This window comes from Gobio gobio (assembly GCF_949357685.1).
Source record: "Gobio gobio genome assembly, chromosome: 20".
Classification (NCBI taxonomy): Eukaryota; Metazoa; Chordata; class Actinopteri; order Cypriniformes; family Gobionidae; genus Gobio; species Gobio gobio.
Window position 1 is genome coordinate 41936597 of NC_137113.1, and position 23715 is coordinate 41960311.

At 40.8% G+C, this 23715-nt stretch overlaps 1 protein-coding gene across 1 annotated transcript in view; it reads right to left on the bottom strand.

Annotated features, from left to right (window-relative positions):
- scn4aa (sodium channel, voltage-gated, type IV, alpha, a) overlaps positions 1-23438 on the bottom strand; it is a gene marked incomplete at its 5' end in the record, with an annotated part of 62122 nt that extends 38684 nt beyond the window's left edge. The window contains 14 exons of the mRNA XM_079801209.1: positions 103-459; positions 647-820; positions 3489-3727; positions 6007-6151; positions 8402-8560; positions 8734-8928; positions 9013-9154; positions 9339-9402; positions 15037-15291; positions 15524-15615; positions 18174-18302; positions 22749-22829; positions 22941-23068; positions 23187-23438. Coding sequence (XP_079657335.1) covers positions 103-459; positions 647-820; positions 3489-3727; positions 6007-6151; positions 8402-8560; positions 8734-8928; positions 9013-9154; positions 9339-9402; positions 15037-15291; positions 15524-15615; positions 18174-18302; positions 22749-22829; positions 22941-23068; positions 23187-23438 — 2412 coding nt within the window. The remainder of the gene's footprint in view (positions 1-102; positions 460-646; positions 821-3488; positions 3728-6006; positions 6152-8401; positions 8561-8733; positions 8929-9012; positions 9155-9338; positions 9403-15036; positions 15292-15523; positions 15616-18173; positions 18303-22748; positions 22830-22940; positions 23069-23186) is intronic.
- Between the last annotated feature and the right edge of the window lie 277 nt (positions 23439-23715).

Below are 23715 nucleotides of genomic sequence, written 5' to 3' on the forward strand. Positions count from 1 at the left end.
CAAAGTTAGAGATTAGATAATGATTCACCAAATCAGCAAAGTTCGGTGCTTTTCTACCAGAATTGATTCTCATCATGTTTGTACATTTTCCGCTTCACTTACCACGAGGTTTCCAATGACCATGACCATCATGAAGACTATCAAACACATGTTCGCTCCCGCCACCTCCATGCAGTCCCACATGGTCTCGATCCACTCTCCACACAAGATCCGAAAGACGATGAGGAAAGAGTGGAAGAAGTCGTTCATGTGCCAGCGTGGCAGCACGCAGTCCTCAGAGATCTTACAAACACATTCCTTGTAGCTCTTGCCAAAGAGCTGCATTCCCACCACGGCGAAGATGAAGACGATGATGGCCAGGACAAGCGTCAGGTTCCCCAGGGCGCCCACTGAGTTGCCGATGATCTTGATCAGCATGCTGAGGGTGGGCCAAGATTTAGCGAGTTTGAAGACACGTAGCTACTTCCAGCACATCCGTCAGAGATGGGCACAAACATACACACAGAGAACAATTGCATACAAAGTTAAACCACACACCATTTTTACGTAGGGTTGAAGTATTTTCATGAATTTTAACATGTTAGGATATCAGTCACACAAACCATAAAATAATGAAACAGATCGAGGGGTTGAGATTCAGACTTACCAAACGGAAGGACCTGAGAACGGACAACCCCTGAACATTGGCCAGTCCCAACTCTACCAGACTGAGTGTGACAATGATGCTGTCAAAAATGTTCCAGCCCACCTGGAAGTAGTAGAATGGGTCCAAAGCAATAAGCTTGAACACCATTTCAGCTGTGAAGATTCCTGTAAATACCTTGAAGAATAAGGTTTAATATTATGTGAGATAAGAATGGAAATATAAATGGTACATTTAAAGGTACACTATGTAGCTCTTAGTGCTCTAGCGATTAATAAACAAAACTATAAGCGTCTTGTGGAAGAACATTGTAGCCGGAGCTACTTCGCTCTGTTTATGTATATGACGAGTCACGCAGGTACTGGGTTGTTGTCCCACCCGGTCTTAAATAGTCTGAATATAAAAACTTATTATAGGCGTACAGTAGTCATTCAGGATAAGATGGATTCATGTACTTGCTCATTATAGAAATCATAATTTTGAACAAAAAAGTTACATAGTGTACCTTTAAAGGGATACTCCACCCAGAAATAAAAATTCTCTTATCATTTACTCAACTTCATGCCACAAATATTTTAAACTATAAACAATCGCTTCAAGCCAACTGTCAACACGGAGTGAAAGTCAGCACGTTGTGAAGCGTGATTTAAGCATGTTGTGAAACTTGCACAAGAAGTGATGCAGAAGCGTATCCCTTTAATACTATTAATGACCTAAATTAATGACCTTATAATCATCCTTTGCTGTTATTAACAGTTGCTTTGTCCCTACACTTAAATGACTTTACTAAAATAGGAAAGCTATGATTTCTCAGGAGCCCATAAAGGGAAAATACACCCATTCAATATATAAAACAGATTTGAGGTTCCATGCTAGTTCAAGCTGGTTTAGAGCTGGTCTCCGTGTTTTCTATCTGCAAAAAATGCTATTAAGTTACCTGTAGTTAAAGGAACACGCCACTAAAAATAGGCTCTTTTTCCAACTCCCCTAGAGTTAAACAGTTGAGTTTTACCGTTTTCAAAATCCATTTAGCCGATATCCGGGTCAGGCAGTAGCACTTTTAGCATAGCTTAGCATAGATCATTGAATCTGATTAGACCGTTAGCATCTTGCTCCAAAAAATTACCAAAGAGTTTCGATATTTTTCCTGTTTAAAACTTGACTCTTCTGAAGTTACATTGTATACTAAGACCGATGGAAAATGAAAAGTTGCGCAGCGCCTGCAAATAGGCTAACTTCCGTCAACATAACCAACGTGACAACCTAATCTTCAGTGTATTCCGGTTCAAATAGAAATGGTTGAGGGTCTGCATAATATCATTGTGCTGCTGCACTCATGGTACGACATCAAAGTTCCTTGATTATTACGCAGGAATGAGAGTATAGTTCCTAGCCATATCGGCCTAGAAAATCACAACTTTTAATTTTCCAACGGTCTTAGTACACGAAATAACTACAGAAGAGTCTCGAAAAATATCGATTTAATTTTTTTAAAAAGATGCTAACGGACTAATCAGATTCAATGATCTATGCTAAGCTATGCTAAAAGTGCTACTGCCTGACCCGGAGATCAGCTGAATGGATTCGAAAACGGTAAAACTCAACTGTTTAACACTAGGGGAGTTGGAAAATGAGCCTATTTTCAACAATAGTGGCGTGTTCCTTTAAGATGACTGGTAGGGACATCAGCATATGTGACCTGTGCAGGCAAAATAAGTTGCAATGAGCAAATTTTCAAAAATGGGTTATTGTTATTTTCATATTACAAATAAATTATTTAAAAACATTCAAAATTACACTCTAAGAAATGCTGGGTTAAAAACAACCCAAGTTGGGTTGAAAATGGACCAACCCAGCAATTGGGTTATTTTAACCCAGTGAATGGGTCATTTTAACCCAGCAGTTGGGTTAACCCAATTGCTGGGTTAGTCCATTTTCAACCCAACTTGGGTTGTTTTTAACCCAGCATTTCTTAGAGTGTATTTATTAAAATGACTGAGCTACACCTGTTTGAAGTCGATATAGTCAGTAAAGTAAATTTTGAGAAAAATGTAGTTAAACTTTTCTAAAGGTTCTAAAGGTTAAAATCCCTGGTAATAACACCAAATGTGGCTCACATCAAGTCAAAACCAAATATCTGTAGGAATATATATTCAACTTTTTTTCCATGATACCACAATTGTTTGATTAACATTACTGAAACAGCCTAGATATTAAGAAGTACAGTACCGCACTGACCTAAAATAATGTAACACATCAGATGTTTTTCCCCAACAGTTCACCAAACATTGACATAAGACATAACCGATAATGTTTGTGTGAATACTCACCAAGACAGATTTTTGGAAAAACTGAAATTATGTGTATATGTGTGTATCGGGATTACGCACTGTGAGAAGTGTATTTGTGCGCAAGCATCAGATCTGTTAGTCAGCGAGAGTAAGATGTTTTTTGTAAAATTGCTATATAAATGTTTAATTGCTATTAGGAGCATTGGGATCGCTAGATAAGGGCTTAAATAATAATTTTTTTTTTTGAAAACCTCAAAATCAACCAAAATTGGCATTTTTCACTTGTTTTTGCCTGTAGCTCGAAATTATCCCATGCGCATTCCGACTCCTTTTGCCAGCACGGGTCATATATATTCCATGCTGAGGACCAGCATTCAAAACACAACTATGCTTTTGATATATGCTCTAATATATTCCATGCTGAGGACCAGCATTCAAAACACAACTATGCTTTTGATATATGACATACAATATGCATATATTTTCAACCAGGTAAATCCAAGATGAATATTTCTACAGAGTTCTGAAGTCAGAAGTATTGATGTAACACTAACCAAGTTGCCCACTGAGAGAACATGTTCGAAATCCGGACTCATGGGGTAGTGCTCCATGGCCATGAAAAGTGTGTTGAGCACAATGCAGATGGTGATGCCTAGATCAACAAATGGGTCCATCACTACAAAATGAACCCAATTCTTAAAGATGACCCAGGGAGCACAGCAGTCCCATTTAAGGAAAATATCAGCGAACTTATACCAGCCTGGGGGACAAGGCCTATGAGCATCTTCTAAATCTAGTGAGACAAAGAGATAGAGAAAGAGAGATTGAAAAACAGTTTTCATTTACAGTGAGTGGTAATAGCATTAAGAGCAATGAATGAACATCAGCAGAGTGACAACAGGTTAAAGTCAGTCCATGGCTCTGAAATAGCCCAAAGATTAGCAGCACTCTGATGAAGTTAACAGGTTTTTTCTCTACACACAATGTGACCTTTGCTTAGTTTAAATCTCTAGCTCTAGACAATAAACACTCTCAGATAGTTCTGTCACACCATGGCACACTAATCTAAAAAATTGTACTTTAAATTAAACTTCAGGAACATAGGGCCTCATTTATAAAAAAGTGTGTATGCTAAAATCCATGCCGACATCACGTCAGGGCCGAAGCAGGCTTAAGACCTATTCGGATGGTAATTGTTTCTCATGTGTAAATCCGTAAAAACAAATGTGCATGCGACCTCAGTGATAAAACTCGTGCATTCGGATTGTGATTTATTCATGGTGGAGGAGCGAGTTTTGTGATCCTGGGCACCTGGGAACGCGCTGCTCACGTGGTCAATAACATGATTGTATGCTGTAAATAAAATGTCATATGCTTGGGATAAATGCATATTTAATTTAATAATAGGAAAATAATATCATAATTATTATTTAATTATTTAAATCTGTTTAAAAATAGGAAGATATAGACTATAGATGCACATTATAGTTAAAATGGTTTTCTGTCTTGTATTTCATCTCAAAATAAAGGACGTCACATGGAAATGAGCAGAAATAAGTTAATACCGCCTCCTATTTATATGAGGTAAACATAATGCTGCTTGGTTATTTTAACATATAATTGCCATTTCAAATATTTACGTGCTTTTCTTCTTTTTCTTTTTTGAGCGGTGATTAAATATATTGCTCTTGTACTTGGCAGCATTTCAGTAATAAAAGTCTAGTGCTGCTTCCCAATTTGCATACTATCCGTACAAAATAGTATTCAAAAAAAGAATTAGTTTGTCCCAAATCATAGTATGTTTAGAGTATTCCAAAGATTCCCGGATGGTCTACTATTTCCGGTCTGAATTCGAAGTGCAGATCGATGCGCACTTTAACGGCTGATATTGCCCACAACCCATTGCGAGATGGACGAGGGTTCGATTAGAACTACAAACTACAAAACTATGAGAGGAGTCTCTGCATTAAAGACCCACGGATCAAAATGCTACTACATTTCTTTCTGATACGATAGGAAATTAAATTGAATGTGGAGGATTTGAACTGTGACGATGATTGACAGGGCAGTTTAAACTGTGACGGGATGCATGTAACTAAGCGACAGAGTCCGTTAAAGATGACGAAGTATTATGTCCCAAAGCTTACATACTCTTCTGCTACACACTCAAAAGTATGTACTTTTTCTTCACAAAAAGAGTACATACTTTTAGGTCGTAGTATAAGTAGGCGAATTGGGAAAATGCATCCAAATTACAGCGAAGCGCAACCGTACGGTGCTCTGCAGTGGTCAAAAAGGATATAAACAGTGAATTTTGAAGTGATGAATTCTTGAAAACTCAGAGATGTGGATTCAGGAGGCAATTCAATTACCACACGACCTTGGTGTTTGTCAAAAAACAGTACGTCAGGTAATTCGGCCGGGGATTTTTACGCGGGTGGTGGGAGAAAAACACTGATATTTTGGAAAAGGACGGCAATTAAATCACTGACCAGCCCCTGTGAATGATGAAAATACCTTACGACCCCACGAGAAACAATTACCGTCCCCGGATAAAAGGGCTTTATACACTTTCCCTTGTGGCAGAGTCGGAGTACTGCAGGTATTTGGAAATCTTAGCAATTCTCGCCACTCACCGTTCTCAAGAAAAGGATTCTGGACGTTGACTGATGCTCTTTTATATGTTAATGACTTTAATTAGGTGCCGCTTACAAGGTGGAGATCTGAAACCATTCAGCTGTACACAATTTCAAGATAATTTACGATACTATTTAAGGATATAGGGGTTTCTATGTGGCATTTTATAAATGAGGCCCATCGAAACGGCCTGTCAAAGCCCATGCATTTGCATTACTACTTTCAGAAATGCCTGTGGGTATTTAGCATGTCTTTGGTGTCAACCATATCATTACAGAATATCTTGCAAACCATATCTCAATAAATAAATAGCACAATAAATAGGAGGCTTCTAGACAGGCTCCTCAGTGACAGAGCTACTTAATGAGATATCAAAAGGAACATCCTTTTAATTTGCAGTTAATAAACCCTCGAGGAGTTTGTTCAAGCTAGTACCCTCCATCGTTGCAGTGAGCACACTGATAGCACTAGTTGCTCTCTCGGAGAGTTTAGGCTGGTCCAGGTACTGCAGGCTGTGTTTGGAGCTCATGGACTTGTGATCCTCTTCAGGAGGGTTTCTTGTGAATTTCTCTTGTGATAACTGGAGGATAAATGAAACAGTACGTATGTCAACACATAATAAAAGCTTTTGAACGATCTATTCTAGAGTATTTTATAATTTGCAATGTCTAAATAACTAGAAAACAGACTTCTATTTGCCATTGAGTTATTAAAATGAACATTATTAAGATCATATGAAACATACAGTATGTGGAAACTTTTGACTGGATGTGTTTAAATAGTACACTAATCAGGGGTGTAAGAAGTACTGATAAATTGTACAGTTAAAGTGTATACTATGTCAAAAATTTGACTCAAATTCAAAGTCTAAGAATCTACCTAAAACACTTGAGTGATAGTAACATGGTATGTACATTTAATTGTACTGAAACTTGAAAACAAGAGGCCGGAGAGATTTTCCCATTTTAGTATTTTTAATGTAAAAATTACTATTTTCAGTTAAATTAAAATGTTCTCATTGTTCTGACAACGTAAAACTCTTCAACACAGCAGATGTTAAAATAAACCAATATCCTGTAACCTGTTACCTGTATATTTTGATCAAAAAATTTCAGCAGGTGATTAATCAGTGGTTTGATATTTGAATATAGTGATTTTTAGACTAATAATCAAGACTAATCATGGACCATGTTCACAATTAAATTCTTCCCTCTACAGTGATGGTTATTATAAACACATTACTATATACCCAAAAATGAATGTTCTGTCATCATTTCCTCAGCCTAATTTTTCAAAGTCACAAAAAACTATTTTTATTTTTAACCCTTTCACACGTGAGTTTATAATATTCTACCCTAAGTCTCCCCTTATTGTTTCCATGGTGACATATCATGCTTGTCACGTGACTCACCGCAGCCAAAATAGCGCTGTATAGCTTTTATTTAGTTTTTCCTTTTTCACATAATATTCACAAACAAACCATGATCTAGATCTTGATCTAAAATGTGAGATGGGCTCCGCCATGTTTGTTTGCGGCGCAGTTCAGAGAGTCCTGACAGTCAGATTTATGGCATGTGAATTCATAGAGTTACTTTATTTAAGTAACTTTATAGTTACTTACACTATGCGTATCTGATATGAATAAAACATGTCGGTAAATTATATTTGAATGGATTGTTATTGCTGCTTTCATAGACTCCAGTGTGTATTTTACAAACTCTAAATGTATTGTTTTGCTAGTGCTTATGTGTATTTAAATGTCCGAAACCTAAAATAAACATTATGTGGTTAAAAACACTGAATAGTTGTGATAAATGACAAGCGCATCTGTCTCTGGCTCAGCGCCAACCAAAGAGTGAAAGCACAGTTTGAATCTGGCAGTTATGTAACGCCACTGTACATAATAAATCCCATATGTGGGACCGTACTCTCAGGGGCACAGAGAACAAATCCTATACGTGGGACCGTACCACTCAAAAGGTAAAATAACTGAGAAATATTCACTTCAAAATGAAAATTTCCTGATATTTTACTCACCCCCATCTCGAAAAGAAATTACGTTTTTTGAGGAAAACATTCCAGGATTTTTCTACACATAATGGTTTTCAATTGCAACCAACTGGATGAAGGTCCAAATCAATGCGGTTTCAAAGGGCTTCAGACGCTCTGCCGATCCCAGACCAGGAATAGGATCTTATCTAGCGAAACCATCGGTCATTTAAAAAAAAAAAATTAAAAATGCTTTTTAGCCTAAATTGCTCATCTTGCGCTGCTCTGATTGTCACTGATTGTGTAATCACGTCGAAAACGTGAGTACCGCCCCAAGCGAACGTGCGAGGACAAATTCACAATTTTTTTCGGTTTCAAACAGAGATCACGATTCTGAACAACTAAACAAAATACTGTAATTTACTAGAGGTTCTAATTAAATGTTAATTGCTGCAGTCTATTTAGAACGTTCAATTGATCACAAAAAAAAACTCAGTTTGAATGTTTAATTCAATGACTCACTCATAAATACTTCAGTTGTTTCATTACTGGATGAATCAGCATTTTTGAACGAATCTCTTGATTTTGTCAAAGGTTTAATCGACAAAGGCGAATCACAGTCATTTAGGAATGAGATTGCATGGTTGTTTGAATGGAGATTGCGATCTGTTAACGATTAAACTTGCAGCTATAGTACTTAAGTCTACATGAAATTGTAATAGAGTAAAACGTATACTTTTTACAGTGTGAATTTAACTGAGTAAAAGTACTTGGTTTTAACAGAGCTCAAGTAGTACAGATTCACCAAAATAATGTTAAAATACTGAAAGTTTTGCATCACCTCTCTGTCAGAGGAGACTCTGTTGACGATGAGGCGAGGCACTATTCGGCCATTACAGTCCTTTATGGCATCATCACCGTCAAGACTGTGCTGGGAACCCGTCCTGTTTGACCCTCGACTTTGAGTTGTCTGGCTGGCCAGAGATGCTTTACTGCCTACCTGTAATTTGTGATATAAATAAACCACTATATAACAACATATCAGTGTGACGTGTATAGTATAAATCAATAAGTGTTTTGGCATTTTGATATGCATTACATTATCAACTGAATCAGTTCATTTGAAATAATTTAACCATATTTTAATGTGAAATCATATGGTAGTCACCTGACCTCTTGGTTCCTGAGCTGCTCAAGCAATCTTTGAAACTTCTCTTCTTTCTCAATGGCCTCAGCCAAGGTGGCCGCATTCTGCTCATCGTATGCCATCGCGACCACAGCCAAGATCAGGTTGATGAGGTAGAAAGAGCCCAGGAAGATGACCACCACGAAGAAGATCATGTAGGTCTTCCCAGCAGCACGGAGGGTCTAAACAACATGGAAAAGATGGAATTGAATTCGCCTATACTATTCCAACAGATGAACAGACATAAAAACAACTAGTTAACAGACCAATTGGAAGAGGTTCTCCCAATAGTCCTGAGTCATGACTCTGAAGAGGGTGAGAAAGGCCCAGCCAAAGTTGTCATAACTGGTGTAGCCATAATTTGGGTTTCGCCCGGCCTTCATACATGTGTATCCTTCTGGGCACCTCCTATAAAAACATCAGACAACAAATGTCATTCATCTTTATCTTTCCATACATAAATCTGTATTGCCTTGATGTGGCATTGCAATTTGCCATCAGAAATAAATAAAAACACCTGATATTATATACAGCCTATATTAAAGTACAAACATTTTTAATTACCGCTAAATAAGAATGTAAGCAAACTTACCCAGCATCAGAGCTGTTACCACATATTAAAGCATCTAAACTTCCTTCCATAAAGTATTGGTTTTCTGCAAAATATAACAAGTATACAAATTTTATAGTAGACAAATGGTCGTATTTACAAGTTGAATGCACATGAACGGCACCACAGAGTCGTAAATATACAAGTGGGAAGCTTGGGATTTTCTTTAACCCCCCTCATCTTTACAAGTTGGGGGTGTCAGTGAGAAACATGGCGGAAAACCACAATATTGGCCCTGTCCCAAATGGCACACTTCAAATGCACTTTCGGTCTTGTGGACTTACAATGGCTGCAGCGTGTGCGTGTGCGTGTCAGTCTACGAGACCGTAGGGTGTCCCATTTGTCATTTTAGGTCTCAGAAGGGTGCTCGCGAGCACCCCTTTGTGGTCGATATGCACCTCTATGTGCACTTCTGCCAAGCCTGCACTAATGTGAACTCTGCAGCGGACTTCTTCCCGACAGGCAAAGCGCCGTTACGTCATGAAAGTGTGGACTTGTAGAAAGACCGCACGGGTTTAGGGTGCCATTTGGGACAGAGGCATTCATAGGTATTTAGCAGTGACGTTGTCAGGCTTTATTTACAACAAAATAAGCGAATTCCCTGCACAAAATATAATAACATTGTATTTAGGGCTGGACCCGAATATTTGAATATTCTTTCGATGGGTTGGTATTCGATTTTCAAAGCCTATAAGGAGCATATAATCCCTGCCAAAGTGAGGCGCGCCACTTCTCGAGATTCCTGCCTTTATTAGAGAGAAGAATATGTTCAACCCCTTCCCTCCGAAGCTTCGAATATTCGATGTTAATTACTACAGAAGCTTTGAAGCTCAAAAAATGGTATTCGGACCAGCCCTAATTGTATTATAGTGATTATCTCGTACACGATCAACACAATCCTCCATTCTGGGGAGAGGAAATGAGTCAGCTTTGGTGACAGAGTAAACTTAATTAAATCGAAATCCATATTAACAATATGAACTTCATCCCCCACAGAAAGTTCAAAGCAGCCAAACAAAATGATTGAAATCGCCTATGAACTAGCAGGGGCGCCGCTAGATATTTTGGGCCCTATGAAAGAATATGATGTTGGGCCCCCTACCACACCAACCTAGCTATCCAAAATCTTTGTCAGCAATTTAATAATACTGACCAATTAAGCACTGCTCGCTCGACCCAGAATGCCCCAATTGGCTGATGAAACACTGATTAAAATTAAGATACAATTTATACAAAACAAAACTTAATGATCTCCGGGGGCCCCAAAAGTGTGTGGGCCCTTAGAATCATCCTAACTTTCCCCCCCCTTAGCGGCGCCCCTGTGAACTAGGGATGCTCATATTGACCGTTTAACCGTTAAACGAAAGTAAGAATTTTGACCGATTAATCATTCCAGTTAAACGGGTTAAAATTTGTTTTTTTTGCTGCCTGGTTAAAAGAAAAATATGCTGTATTTGTTAACTCACTGGGCGCGTCGACACGTGCAACCACAAACATATTTTGCAAAAAGAAGCAATGGAAAATAAGTAGGCCTACTGTGTGTGACCATTTCGATAGAAAGGAAAAAGATTCAAAGCTTCAAACAGTTACAGTGTATTTTCATTTTGTCATCTTAATTTGGTAATTATTTAAGTGAAAATATTTAGTGTAGGCCTATTTATTTTATGATTTTTATTTATATTTTATTCAGTTTTTCTCTGTTGTCAGAAACGCTGCAGGTGCGTGAAATTTTTGATAATGTGAGAATCCAGGTTCTGTTGTTGTTCTGTTCCGTATGCTGCTGTTTGCATGGTAAAATAAACCCATGCAAAAAGTGTCTTTTTAACAGGTCACAGACACTCGTCAATTGTATTTTTATTTAATGCCAATTCAATATTATAATCTCATCAGTTAAGAATAACTGATGAATGTGTATTTAAACTGGGTCATTTATGTGATAGAAATGTGAAATTATTTTTGAATTTGGTGCCTTCTAGACTGTGAAAAGACAGAAAATGTATTTTTGTCTCATGTGGATGAAAGACAACAACTCCCAGAATGCACTTGCTTTGCTGCCCTACGAGGCCACTCCCTACACCGCCTCCAGCGTCGTTTTGATCTTCATAATAATACAATAATTTTGTTCAGTTAGAGAATAAACACTAGAATTTAAAGGTCCCATGGCATGGCATTTTTCTATTATTTTATAGTGTTTCCTGAGGTGTACTTATATTATTAGTATGATTTTTACATCATAAAATGTCATAATTTAGAAATAAAAGGCATTTTTTCTATACTGCTGTTTGCCCTGTGGCTGAATGCCCTGCTTCAAGAGGCGTGTCTGCTGTGAGACTTCAGTAAAAACGCCCACTGTTGTGATTGGCTGACATCTTTGCATTTTAAATGAGCGGAGGGGGCGTGGTTTAACGAGGCACGAGCAGGCACGAGTCTGCCAGAGAGACGGATGGACCTGTGTTCACTTCTCATCAGTTCTCTCAGCATGTCTCAGTTCAGGGTGAACTGTTGTAGTTACTAGCATATACTTCAGGTTATTAGTTTATTTCTAGTCGGAGGGGCTGTCACTCATGTCAGATAGTTAGTAACTTTAGTAAATTATGGATCAGCGCTGACTCGAGACGCGAACCGTTTAGAACGATTCAGTCCGATTTGGTGAACTGGTTCGGTTCACTAAAAAGAACCGATTCAAAAGAATGATTCGTTCGCGAACCGGACATCACGGAGACGAAGCGATTGCTAACAAAGTTATTTATAGTAACTACTGCGTTATGAGAGCGCTGTCAGTCAGCGCGAGTTTATTGTGTTTGTATCTGAGAGTTCTGAATAAACACGAGTCCCAGTCACACCGAGTCCTCTTCATCATTATTCTACCAACACATGCAATGTACCATTACAGCGAGATGAACGAGTTAGTAAGTGTTGAATATAGCATTATTTCTAGATATGTTCCAATCATATGAATAGCGTCATTGACGCGCATTGAGTGACGTTACACAGCGCAAACAAAGACACAACAGCTGTAATCGAATGTAATCCAGTTTATTGTGGGGATAGCTGGCTAGCCTAGCCGGATACCCTAACGCTTACCCTCCTTCTGCTTAATCTCACGCCGCGTTTGGTGCCTCCGCTGTGGGCCAGATGCAGTACTGGGGGTCGAGGATGTTGGAGGCCGAGCTTCGGCGTGTTTGAAGTTTATCTCTAAAGATGTGGCTCTGCTGATGTTGAGCAGAAACTCCCGACTGTATGCACATTTAAGAACAGATAGACGTGTCGAGGACGTACAAAAACACTGACTCACAAGATAGAAAACACGAAAACACCGTTCTGTCGGGAGAGAGAGAAGCCGCTGCATGTCCACAAATAATAAATAATTAGTTACACATAAGAAATCAATGATCACAGATCAGAAGGAACTGAAGAAAGACTTCTGTTTTCATTTGTACATCCAAACACTGAGAAACTGCCAGTGTTCACTCGTTCACAAGTAACGTTAATGATCTCGAGTGTTTGCATGGGCGTGCCAGATTCTCTGGGCGGGGGAAAGAAAGGTAACCGTTCCTGCTTGGACGTCAAACCAGGAGACTTCAGGATTGGCTCGTCTGGCCTGTCATTTGCTCAAAGGCAGAGAGAGACAGCCACAACTCGGTTTTACACCGATCAACATTTCTATCCACTTGGGGACAATATTCAGGCTAGGGGAACTCATATTAATGTTGAAATACCTCATAAAATGAAAATTTCATGCCATGGGACCTTTAAAACGAATGTGTCTTTTCAATAAAGTGTGAGTGAGCCGAACGAAAGTCACAGGACAAACACAGCAGGAGTCAGATTTCATTCATCAAGAGAGAGAAGAGCTTAGCAGAGCTGAGGTAAGCGCGGCTGTCATTCTCAGCGCGTGTCCAGTCTGGCGCGTTTTCTGATCGCTTATGGAAGCTAAACTTTCATAAGAATTAATTGAAAAGCTGAAACACTCACTTTGCACTGCAACGCTCCGTTATTAATGCCCGTGGCCGAGCGCATTTACATTCTGTGCATGAGATCTCTCCCCTGTGGGTGGGTTGAAAAAATGCGGAACAGCTCCTTCTACTGGCTGTAGTTTTTAGCCAGACTCTAACCATAACCCTAACCCTAGAAAAATCAGTAGAAACCCTGTAGTATATTTGAATTATGGTACTTTCCCCCCTCATATCCCCCTGAGACGAGAGAATTATGCATTTTATTTCTGAAAAAAATCCTCAGATGACGCAAATATCGTCATTTTGCGTCAAATATACTTTTTAAAATGAACCGAAATGAGCATCCCTACTATAGACGTAACGACAAAAATAAATTGCGATCCCGGACGAGCCCCCAATTGTCACGACCTCCCTGCACAAAATATAACCACTGCCGCATTGTTAAAGCTACACTATGTAACTTTTCCGTCCACTAGAGGTCGCCTGTTCAAAACAAAGGCGTAGTTTGATGACGCCACGTTTGAGCGCAGAATGGGCATGTGGGACATGTGGTTTTCACCTCACAGCCGGTGGAAAACAGTCAGGATAGGACTCGGGCAGAAATCATGTTCATGGATGCGATTATTAACATTACTGTAGTCTGAAGCAGAGCATGACCGAGTGTTGTGGAGCTGAGCAAGGCCGCAGGAGCGATTGAAGAGCGGGACTGTTATTATGCCATAGTCGCTGGCGGGACTTTTATTATGACACGGTTGCCGGCGCCACTTCCTCTTTTCCAGTCATGAGTGAGGTAACGCAACTCTGTTTATCGTATTAGATATATGTAAGTGTGTTGAAAAGGAAGTTATGACGTTCGCTCGGCGGCTGCTATGACACTTGTTCACACTGCAGTGAGAGTAAAGTGTTTCACTGAATAAAACCGTAAACCGAGGGTGACGCAGATATGACGCAATCGACAGGCGACTCCCTCACACGCATAGCCCACACGTCCCGGTTCCTCGGTTAAAATAGCAATTTCTCACGATTTACAAATAGTTGGAAACATTTGGGATATTCTAAGTACTCAACTGAACAAAATATATAACACTGGCCTAGTGGTTTCTGGATATTTTACTGCAAAAATCCTACATAGTTCACCTTTAACAATATATACAGTTTACAGTGGCTTCATAAATTAATAAAAAATGTTAATAAGCAAAACACACCTGATGCACATTCTTTGTTCTTCATATTCTAGAAGTAAAGTTTAAAAGCCGTGCTGCATTTTTGTGTAGTTAATTAAGAAGGTACACCGCCACCTTGCTCTGACGAAAGTATCTTGAACGCACCTGATGTTGTAAACGCGACTTCCCAACTCATATATACGTGGGAGGACTTGAACGGACCAAAAGTTTATAGCAGACAATATAATAACATTTTACTGTAGGATTAATATTTGTGACTGATATTTCACAAATTATGTCACAAAAAACACACCTCTAATTCCAATAAAAACAGCACATTATGCACATTTAGCAAATTATGCCAAAACCATTCTAATATATATATATATATATATATATATATATATATATATATATATATATATATATATATATATATATATATATATATATATATATATATTATTGTCCTGCAATTAAAAGCTAGTACTAAGTGTAGTACTATCTATGTGATGGCATAGTTGATAAAAAATGGGAAATATTTAATAACCTTGACCTCACCTTTATTGTCTATGTATGCTTTGAAATCGAAAGAATCTGTGAGGTTGAGGGTGGTGTCATTGACCATGGTGGAGTTGTAGATGTCAAAGATGGTGCTGTTGGGAATGGGCCAACGGATGCACTTATGACGTAGATTTCCCATGAACAGCTGCAGGCCAATGAGGGCAAAAACAGCCAGGGCAAAGATGGTCAAAATCATTACGTCTACCATCTTCTTGACTGACTGAATCAAAGCCCCGACAATGGTTTTCAAACCTGAGCGGAAGGTACAAATATAAACAAAATAATTATATTTTACAGCATGTACTTTTCACACATATTGTGGAAAAAAACAATACAATGCAAAGGTGTCATTATTAAATTAAAATCGTAAATCTAGTTGCATCCAAAGACATTAAAGAAAATACCATAGAGAACATTGCGAACTTGTGTGGTTTTGTGCTTTTCCATTTATATGTGGCTTTTAAAGAACTGTAGAATTACATACCAGGAATAACTGTGATTGTTTTGAGAGCTCGAAGCACACGAAATGTCCTCAGTGCCGACACATTACCAAGGTCTACAAACTCTGTGATGTACCTGGAAACAATCAAACCACAAATCAGTGTCAAACAGACAACACCAGCTACAAAATGACTTAAATAAAGAAAACATGACCCACTTTTAAAACTATAATGCTATTAATAATATGATATTTATTTGCATCCATTTGCAGTCCCAGTAAATTTATTTGATAACACTTTATTTTAATGTGACATAGTTACATAATACTACATGTACTTACTATAGCAATAACAGTAAATGATGCATAATTAAAAGTAATTAACCCTAAACTTAACTCTATAGTTAGTACATGTAGTTAATGAATATTACTCAATACTTATTTGACTAAGTACAATGTAACTATGTCACCTTAAAATAAAATGTAACCATTTTATTTACAGAAAAAAAAATCAACAGTCTTCAGCATCTCATATTTTGGTTACACTTTATTTTACAGAATATGTAAAGCTACCCAAGAAAGTACTGGTAATATTAGGTAACTACACGGGTTGAGATTAGGTTTAGGAATAGGTTCAGTACCTATTATAACCCAGTTGTTGTGTTTTTATAATAAGTACATAGTATGTACATGCGGAACAAGACAGTAAAATAAAGTGCTACCTATATTTGGTATTCCACAGTATAAAGAAATACTAGTATAAATAAAGTTGTACTGGTTTAGAATGATACAATTTCCTTTCTTTAGGTGAGCTGTTCCTGGCAGTGGCGAGTGATTGGTTTTAATATGTTATATTTAGATCTGTCAACCACTGTGGCCAAGTGGCAGCATTAGCTGACAGTCACTGAGAAGGTGTCTAAATGATATATTGCAAAAAAATTAGATCAAAGAAACTTCTTAATAACAGTTTGTTTGTGTGTGTGTGTATTTCAATCATGACAACTCTCAGGATTGTTTTGGCCTGTGATGAATATGGCAATGATAATGTATTTGGTCTTGCGCTGCTGGTAATCATTACTGTTGCTGAGCAAGTATGACTTGTTATTGCCAACAGATACACCAACACGCTGCTGTGAGCATGTAAGATATGCTGCTGCCGCATGAATAGACAAATAAATCCTGTAGCAGATCTATGCAGGTGGAGCAGAGGGAGGTGGAGGGTTTCAGAGGATCTCTGATCCGCTGCAGGACTAGCTTACGACAAACACTGAACCAGGCTATTTAAATGTTGAGCAAGCAATCTCACTGGCTGCTGGATAAGCAGAGGCCAATCAGCTTGTGCCATGCAGTAATGATGTGATTGCTTGCAAATTGTATGTAAAGGACCGATCAGCCTGTGCCATCTAAAGTTTCATGACTGAACTAGATATACATTTACACAGATCAAGCATAACATTATGATTATGTTAACCTAATATTGTGTTGGTCCCCCTTTTTCTGCCAAAACAACCCTGACCCGTCGAGGCATAGACTCCACTAGACCCCTGAAGGTGTGCTGTGGTATCTGACACCAATATGTTAGCAGCAGATTCTTTGAATCCTGTAAGTTGCGAGGTGGGGCCTCCATGGATCGGACTTGTTTGTTCAGCACATCCCACAGATGCTCGATTGGATTGAGATCTGGGAAATTTGGAGGCCAAGTCAACACCTCAAACTCATTGTTGTGCTCCTCGTTGTTGAACTATTTTTGCTTTGTGGCAGGGCGCATTATCCTGCTGAAAGAGCCACAGCCACCAGGGAATACCAGTTCCATGAAAGGGTGTATATGGTCTGCAACAATGCTTAGCTAGGTGGTACGTGTCAAAGTAACATCCACATGAATGGCAGGACCCAAGGTTTCCCAGAAGAAAATCGCCCAAAGCATCAACACTGCCTCCGTCGGCTTGCCTTCTTCCCATAGTGCATCCTGGTGCCATGTGTTCTCCAGGTAAGCGACGCACACGCACTCGGCCATCCACGTGATGTAAAAGAAAACGTGATTCATCAGACCAGGCCACCTTCTTCCATTGCTCCGTGGTCCAGTTCTGATGCTCACGTGCCACTGTTGGCGCTTTCTGCAGTGGACAGGGGTCAGCATGGGCTCCCTGACTGGTCTGCGACTATGCAGCCCCATACGCAACAAACTGTGATGGTGTATTCTGACACCTTTCTATCAGAACCAGCATTAACTTCTTGAGCAATTTGAGCTACAGTAGCTCGTCTGTTTGATCGGACCACACAAGCCACATGCATCAGTGAGCCTTGGCCGCCCATGACCCTGTCACCGGTTCACCACTGGTCCTTCCTTGGAGCACTTTTGATAGATACTGACCACTGCAGACCAGCGGGAATACCCCACAAGAGCTGCAGTTTTGGAGATGCTCTGACCCAGTCGTCTAGCCATCACAATTTGGCCCTTGTCAAACTCGCTCAAATCCTTACGCTTGCCCATTTGTCTTGCTTCTAACACATCAACTTTGAGGACAAAATGTTCACTGTGCTGCCTAATATATCACTAACAGGTGCCGTGATGATGAGATAATCAGTGTTATTCACTTCACCTGTCAGGTTATGTTATGCCTGATCGGTGTAGGCTTATATATGTGTGTCTGTATGTGTGTGTATTGAAGTTATATCTATGAATTGAAATACTCACGCCATGCTGATCACCATGAAATCAAGCCAGTTCCATGGATCACGAAGGAATGTGAATGGTCCCATGCAGAAGCCTCGTGAAAAAACTTTGATTGTTGCTTCAAAAGTATATATGCCAGTAAAAACATACCTGCAATAACAAATAAATGAACAGAAATAAACATATTATCATAAATACGTAAGTATTTGCATTAATAATGAACTGAATCAGTTGAACATGACAAGTATAAAACATTTTTCCAGTACATTTACCCCCGGTTTCACAGACAAGGCTTAAGTCTAGTCCATAAAAATGCATGTTTGATCTGTTTTAACTGAAAGCAACATGCACTGGTATATCTTAAAATATGTCAGTGCCATTGTTTTGTCTCAAGATGCACACCAGTAATGTTCCTTTTTGAAGGGAACTCGCACTGCGTCGAACGACGCTTTGTGATATAACGTCACAGCGTGAAAGGTGTCTGAAATCACTATGGAATCACGGTAATCCTATTGACCGGCGATATCCCACGATGTCATCAATGTGTGACCCAGAAGTATATAAGGGCGCCTTTCAAACTCACATACAGTACATCTTTTCGTCTTCAGGGACTGTTCTGTCTGAAGCGCTTCGAGTTAAGCTAATACAAATTCATTATTTAATGCACACAAGCCGTGTGTTTACTGCCTGGGGTCAAAAGCATGCACAATCAGTTCTTATGGAGATGTTTGTGTGAATTGTGAGCGTTTTTCAATCTGAGATCGCTCCGCTCTCATCTGGCTCTCTTCTTGAGGGAAGAGGGTTTGGCATTTGGGATTGGTGGTGCAGGCAGGCTGCAGCTGCCATGTCGGCACTTTAGAGGAGATTGCTCATGATAGATTGAATGATCTCCCCGGCCATAAACCATCGGCTCAGGTGAGCCTTCCATTTCTTCCTGATCTTCTTACAGAGATCAAGAGTGCATGGAAGAACCCATATTCGACCCGATATTCATTGACATCACCGACTTAACTTCGCTGATGTCGAGGGGATAGGGGAATATGGGTATGTGTTGATGCTACCGATTGATGGGACGTTTGTGAATCTCGCATATGGGTGGGCATCAACACTGAGAGCTCCAACTCTGCCATCTAACCTCTCAAAATTACGTTGTGCTTTAATGGCAGGGCATACACGGCAGCAGGTCAGGCTGGTGCTGCTTTGCACACCATGGCAGTGTTTCAGGCGTACCAGGCAGATCTGCTGAAGGATCTCGATCAGGGGTTGGTTTGTAACCCCTGATGCGGTGGTCAAACTGTGCCACACCATAGATCTAGATCTCCATGCCACCAAACAAAGCAGCTGCCGCGAGCGGTTGATCGATGGCGGCGATGGTGGCCATGGAGAGACATCTGTGGTTGAACTCGGCTGATATCGTGGAGAAAGGGAAAAGGCTTTCTCCTCGATTCGCCAGTTTCGCCTTTCAAACTTTTCCGCTGCCTCCGTTGGGGCGATGGTGGGAAGGTTTGGGGAGGCGAAGGCGCATTCGGCAGCGTTTAACCTGCGTACCGCTGAGATCCGGATCCGCGCCCAGGCAGGCGGGAGGGCCTGGCCCGTCATGGTCCGAGGGCTGGAGACAGGGTCAGAGTGCCAGTATCGCTTCTCATGCGCCCCCTCATAGGAGGAGTAGGTCGCAAAAGAGGCGGGACTCTAGAAGGATCTTCTTCTTACATCAGGCCTGGGGCTGGGTGGAGAGATATTCTACGGGCCACCTTGGCTTGATCAGTGAGAGTGCCCCTTTCAGGCATGCAAGTGCGGTAGACACCGTGGTCATTTGAGCGGAGTACTAAGTGGCACAGCGTCCTTCTAGGAGAAATGAGTGCTTGCTGCCGCTTGGTGTTATTTTACTGTGTTGTCTACGGTTCCCTTAGCCCTCAGGGTAGAGTAGTTTGTCTCTTCTAGAGTGTGTTTACTAGAGACTGACACTGGAGCTTCGATGGGTTTATGCTGTTTTAGCTGGCCTAGACTATTAGGGATGATGGAAGTGCTTTGCTGAGGCACTGTCACCTCTGGCCCTTCACAACGTGAATTTGGGTATATCTACCATCCCTATTTGTCAGCCTCCTCTCATGTGAGAGTCGTTCAGTCAAGGCCCGCCCTCTTTTTCTGTCTGGGAGACATGCATTGCAGCTGCGACCAGGTAGCTAGCCTTGAGAGGCCTCCTGTGGGCGGACCCAATTTTTGTGAATTGGTGTGATATGTACATCAGTGATGGGTATTTATTAGTCAGCCAGTGGTCTAACTGTCAGTCAGTTGGCCATTTAAAAGCCATCCTGAGACTGAGCCCAAGAAAATCTGGGTTCATAATAGTCAGTTATAACTTGCTACCAGGTGGTAGGCCTCACCAGGCCTCCCTGGAGGCAAGTTCCAGAGTTTGGATACCCTGGTAGCTAGCATGACTTGCTATCAGGTAGTAGGTCTCACCAGGTCTCCTTGAAGGCGAGTTCCAATGTGTGGCATCTGGACAGCTAGCCTGACTGGCTATCAGGTGGTAGGCCTCACCAGGCCTCCCTAGAAGGCTTGCCATCATATAGAAGGCCTCGCTAGGCCTCTTTGAAGGCGATTTCCCGAGTCTGGATGCTCGGGCAGCTAGCATGACTTGCTATCGGGTGGTAGGCCTCACCAGGCCTCCCTAAAGGCAAGTACCGATGTATGGCATTTGGATAACTAGCCTGGCTGGCTTTCAGGTTGTATGCCTCACCAGGCCTCCCTGAGGGTGAACTCATCTGCTTGGGGGGTTAGCATGCATTGCTGGCAGGTAGTAGGCCTCACCAGGCCTCCCTGAAGGCTTGCTTTTAGGTAGTAGGCCTCACTAGGCCTCCATGAAAGCGAGTTTCCAACTTTGGATGCTCTGGCATCCGGCATGAATTGCTATCAGGTAGTAGGCCTCACCAGGCCTCCTTGAAAAACTTGCTATCAGGTAGTAGGCCTCTCTAGGAAGGCGTTCCCGAGATTGGGCGCTTTCTATTACCGGTTCACTGCAGAATAGAACCTATGGTATTTTAGCCTACAGCTGGGTTTTACCCAACAGGCATGCTCAGGTGCTCCCCTCACTGAGGGTCATTTGTGAGCACACAGCCGCCTGAGTCTGATCAGACGGTTGCAGGCCTCTCGTGAGGCCTCCCTGTTAGATCAATCCGTAGGCCTGTCCGGCCTCCTTAGTGCTTTGAATATAGGTGCTTTGTAGATCCTTCATTGAGCATTTAGACTCCCCTCGCTATCAAGGGTTGTAAATTGCTACGCTGAGTATTGCTCTCTAGGATACCCGTCTCTGAGATTCGGTCTGAGGAGGACTGCCAGTTTTTCAGTCCCTCAATATGGATGCCTCACCGAGGCAGTGTCTGGAGGCTCTGTTTCTGAACAGACAGGGTTGGCCAAACCGAAGTGTCCAATATAAGGGGCACCAGGTCAGGCCTCCCTGGTGGCATTCGGGTGAATATGTTCCCCCGGGTATTGATTTGGCTGGGGTTCCTTCGGGTCCCCTAGCTACATTCCCTGAAAGGGACCCCTTCTGTTGAAGTGGTTGGTCCCAGGCCTTTGAGCAGTAGGACCTCATGTGAAGAGCATAAAGATTCCTCTTGAGGCTTATAGCTTGGGCTATGACCGTAGGGGATGCTGTCACTGACAGCCCAGTGTGACCTGAGGGGGAGTGGTTCAGGCATTTCATGTGAACTTGCTTGTTCTGACAGTTGTCACTGCCAGTGGGCAGGCACTCCCCTCAGCATGGTGGCGTGGGTATATCGTTCCCAAAGCATCGTTCGACGCAGTGTGAGTTCTCTTCGCAAGGGAAAACTCTCAGGTTACATATTTAACCTATGTTCCCTGAGAACAGGAAAAGAGACACTGCGTCTCTTTGCCATACCTCGGGGCCTGCCTGCCAAACAGTCCATTCAGACGATAAGGTGTATCAAAATCAGAATCAGAAAGAGCTTTATTGCAAAGTGTGCTTGCACACACACAGAATTTTTCTTGGTGCTGAAGCATATATATAAAAATATGAAAGTAGTATAAAAAATATAACGTCACAGTTACGTATGTGTGTTTGCAAGGTGCCCTTATATACTTCCGGGTCGCACATTGATGACAACATGGGCTGTTGCCGGTCAATAGGATTACCGTGATTCGATAGTGATTTCAGACACCTGTCACGCTGTGACATTATATCCCAAAGCATAGTTCGACGCAGTGTCTCGTTCCCTGTTCTCAGGGAACATAGGTTACGTATGTAACCTGAGAGTGTTTTTTCTAAGGCACGTTTATAAAAGCTACTTAAATGCCATAATTGAAGGTCTAATCCTGGCTAAATCTAAGCCCTGTCTGTGAAAACACGCCATAATGGGATATATTTAAGATACAAATAATTATATATATATTTGAATTATAAAATTAAATATATAAATAAACCAGCAAGAAATTTGTTATTATTTCATACAGATATTTGCAAGTTTTTTTAAGACAATATTTTTATATTGTCTAATCTTCAATTTCTCCAAAATTATTTGAGACTCAAAGTCATTTCCACTAAAAATGTGTGTGTTCACCCAAGGCAACTCTTACTCGACTGTTTTACTCCAGGCTGGAGGGTTACTCATTGTCATGAACACGCAGTTGGACAGGATGGTGATCATGATGAGCATGCTAAAATATTTGAAGCACAGTCAAGGTAAAATATGGCAAACAACTCATTACTGTATCAATCATGATAATCATTGACAAAAAAATATGATTGTTATCAAAATGATGGCTTGAGAAGGATATGAATGTATAAGAATTTTGATGGCTCCTCTTCTGACAAGACTAAAAGGACTGATAAAAAGCAGCGCTGGTTCAGCTGAGAACCTGTAGATTGTGTTTCCCTTGCTTATGACAATAAACGTCTGCAAATGAGAAAGAGGTTAACACAAAGGCTTGAAAATACTTATGGACACCAGATGAGCACAGGTTTAGGTTTAAATACAGGGCACTCTATTTAACATTTATGTGTGTGAGACTGACTTTCTGTGCATCATAGAAGGGGTCTAGATCCTCCAGGGGCGTGTTGAGGAGATCCTCTGGTGGGTCGCCATAGATCATGGGCAGGGACTTTCCTGCCTCCAGATCACTGCTCAGTGCCAGTGGTTCCTCCTTAACCCCATCTACTTCCTCCCTGGCGCTCCTCTCCTGGATGAGCCTGTCGATCTCCGCCAGCGACTCTGGGGTGAATCGGCGGAGCGCTTTAATGCATGTGGGAGGGAGCACGCTTGCCATCTTGGCATCGCGAAGAGATACCACCTCAACGGGGAATCTCTACACCAAGCTCCTGAAAAAAAGAGTGGAAAAATACATTTTAATTATGATGAATGTTACCATGGACTTCATATTTGGAAGTTATTTTATTAGTATGTAGTTTAACTTTCTCCATTCCAAAACTGGCTTGCATTTGTCTGCTGCAGATGTATTGCAAAAGATGCAAGAGATGCAAAAAAAATGCACAAAAAATGTATTCAGAGTCAAGCATCTATAAGCATCTATATTTATTTATATA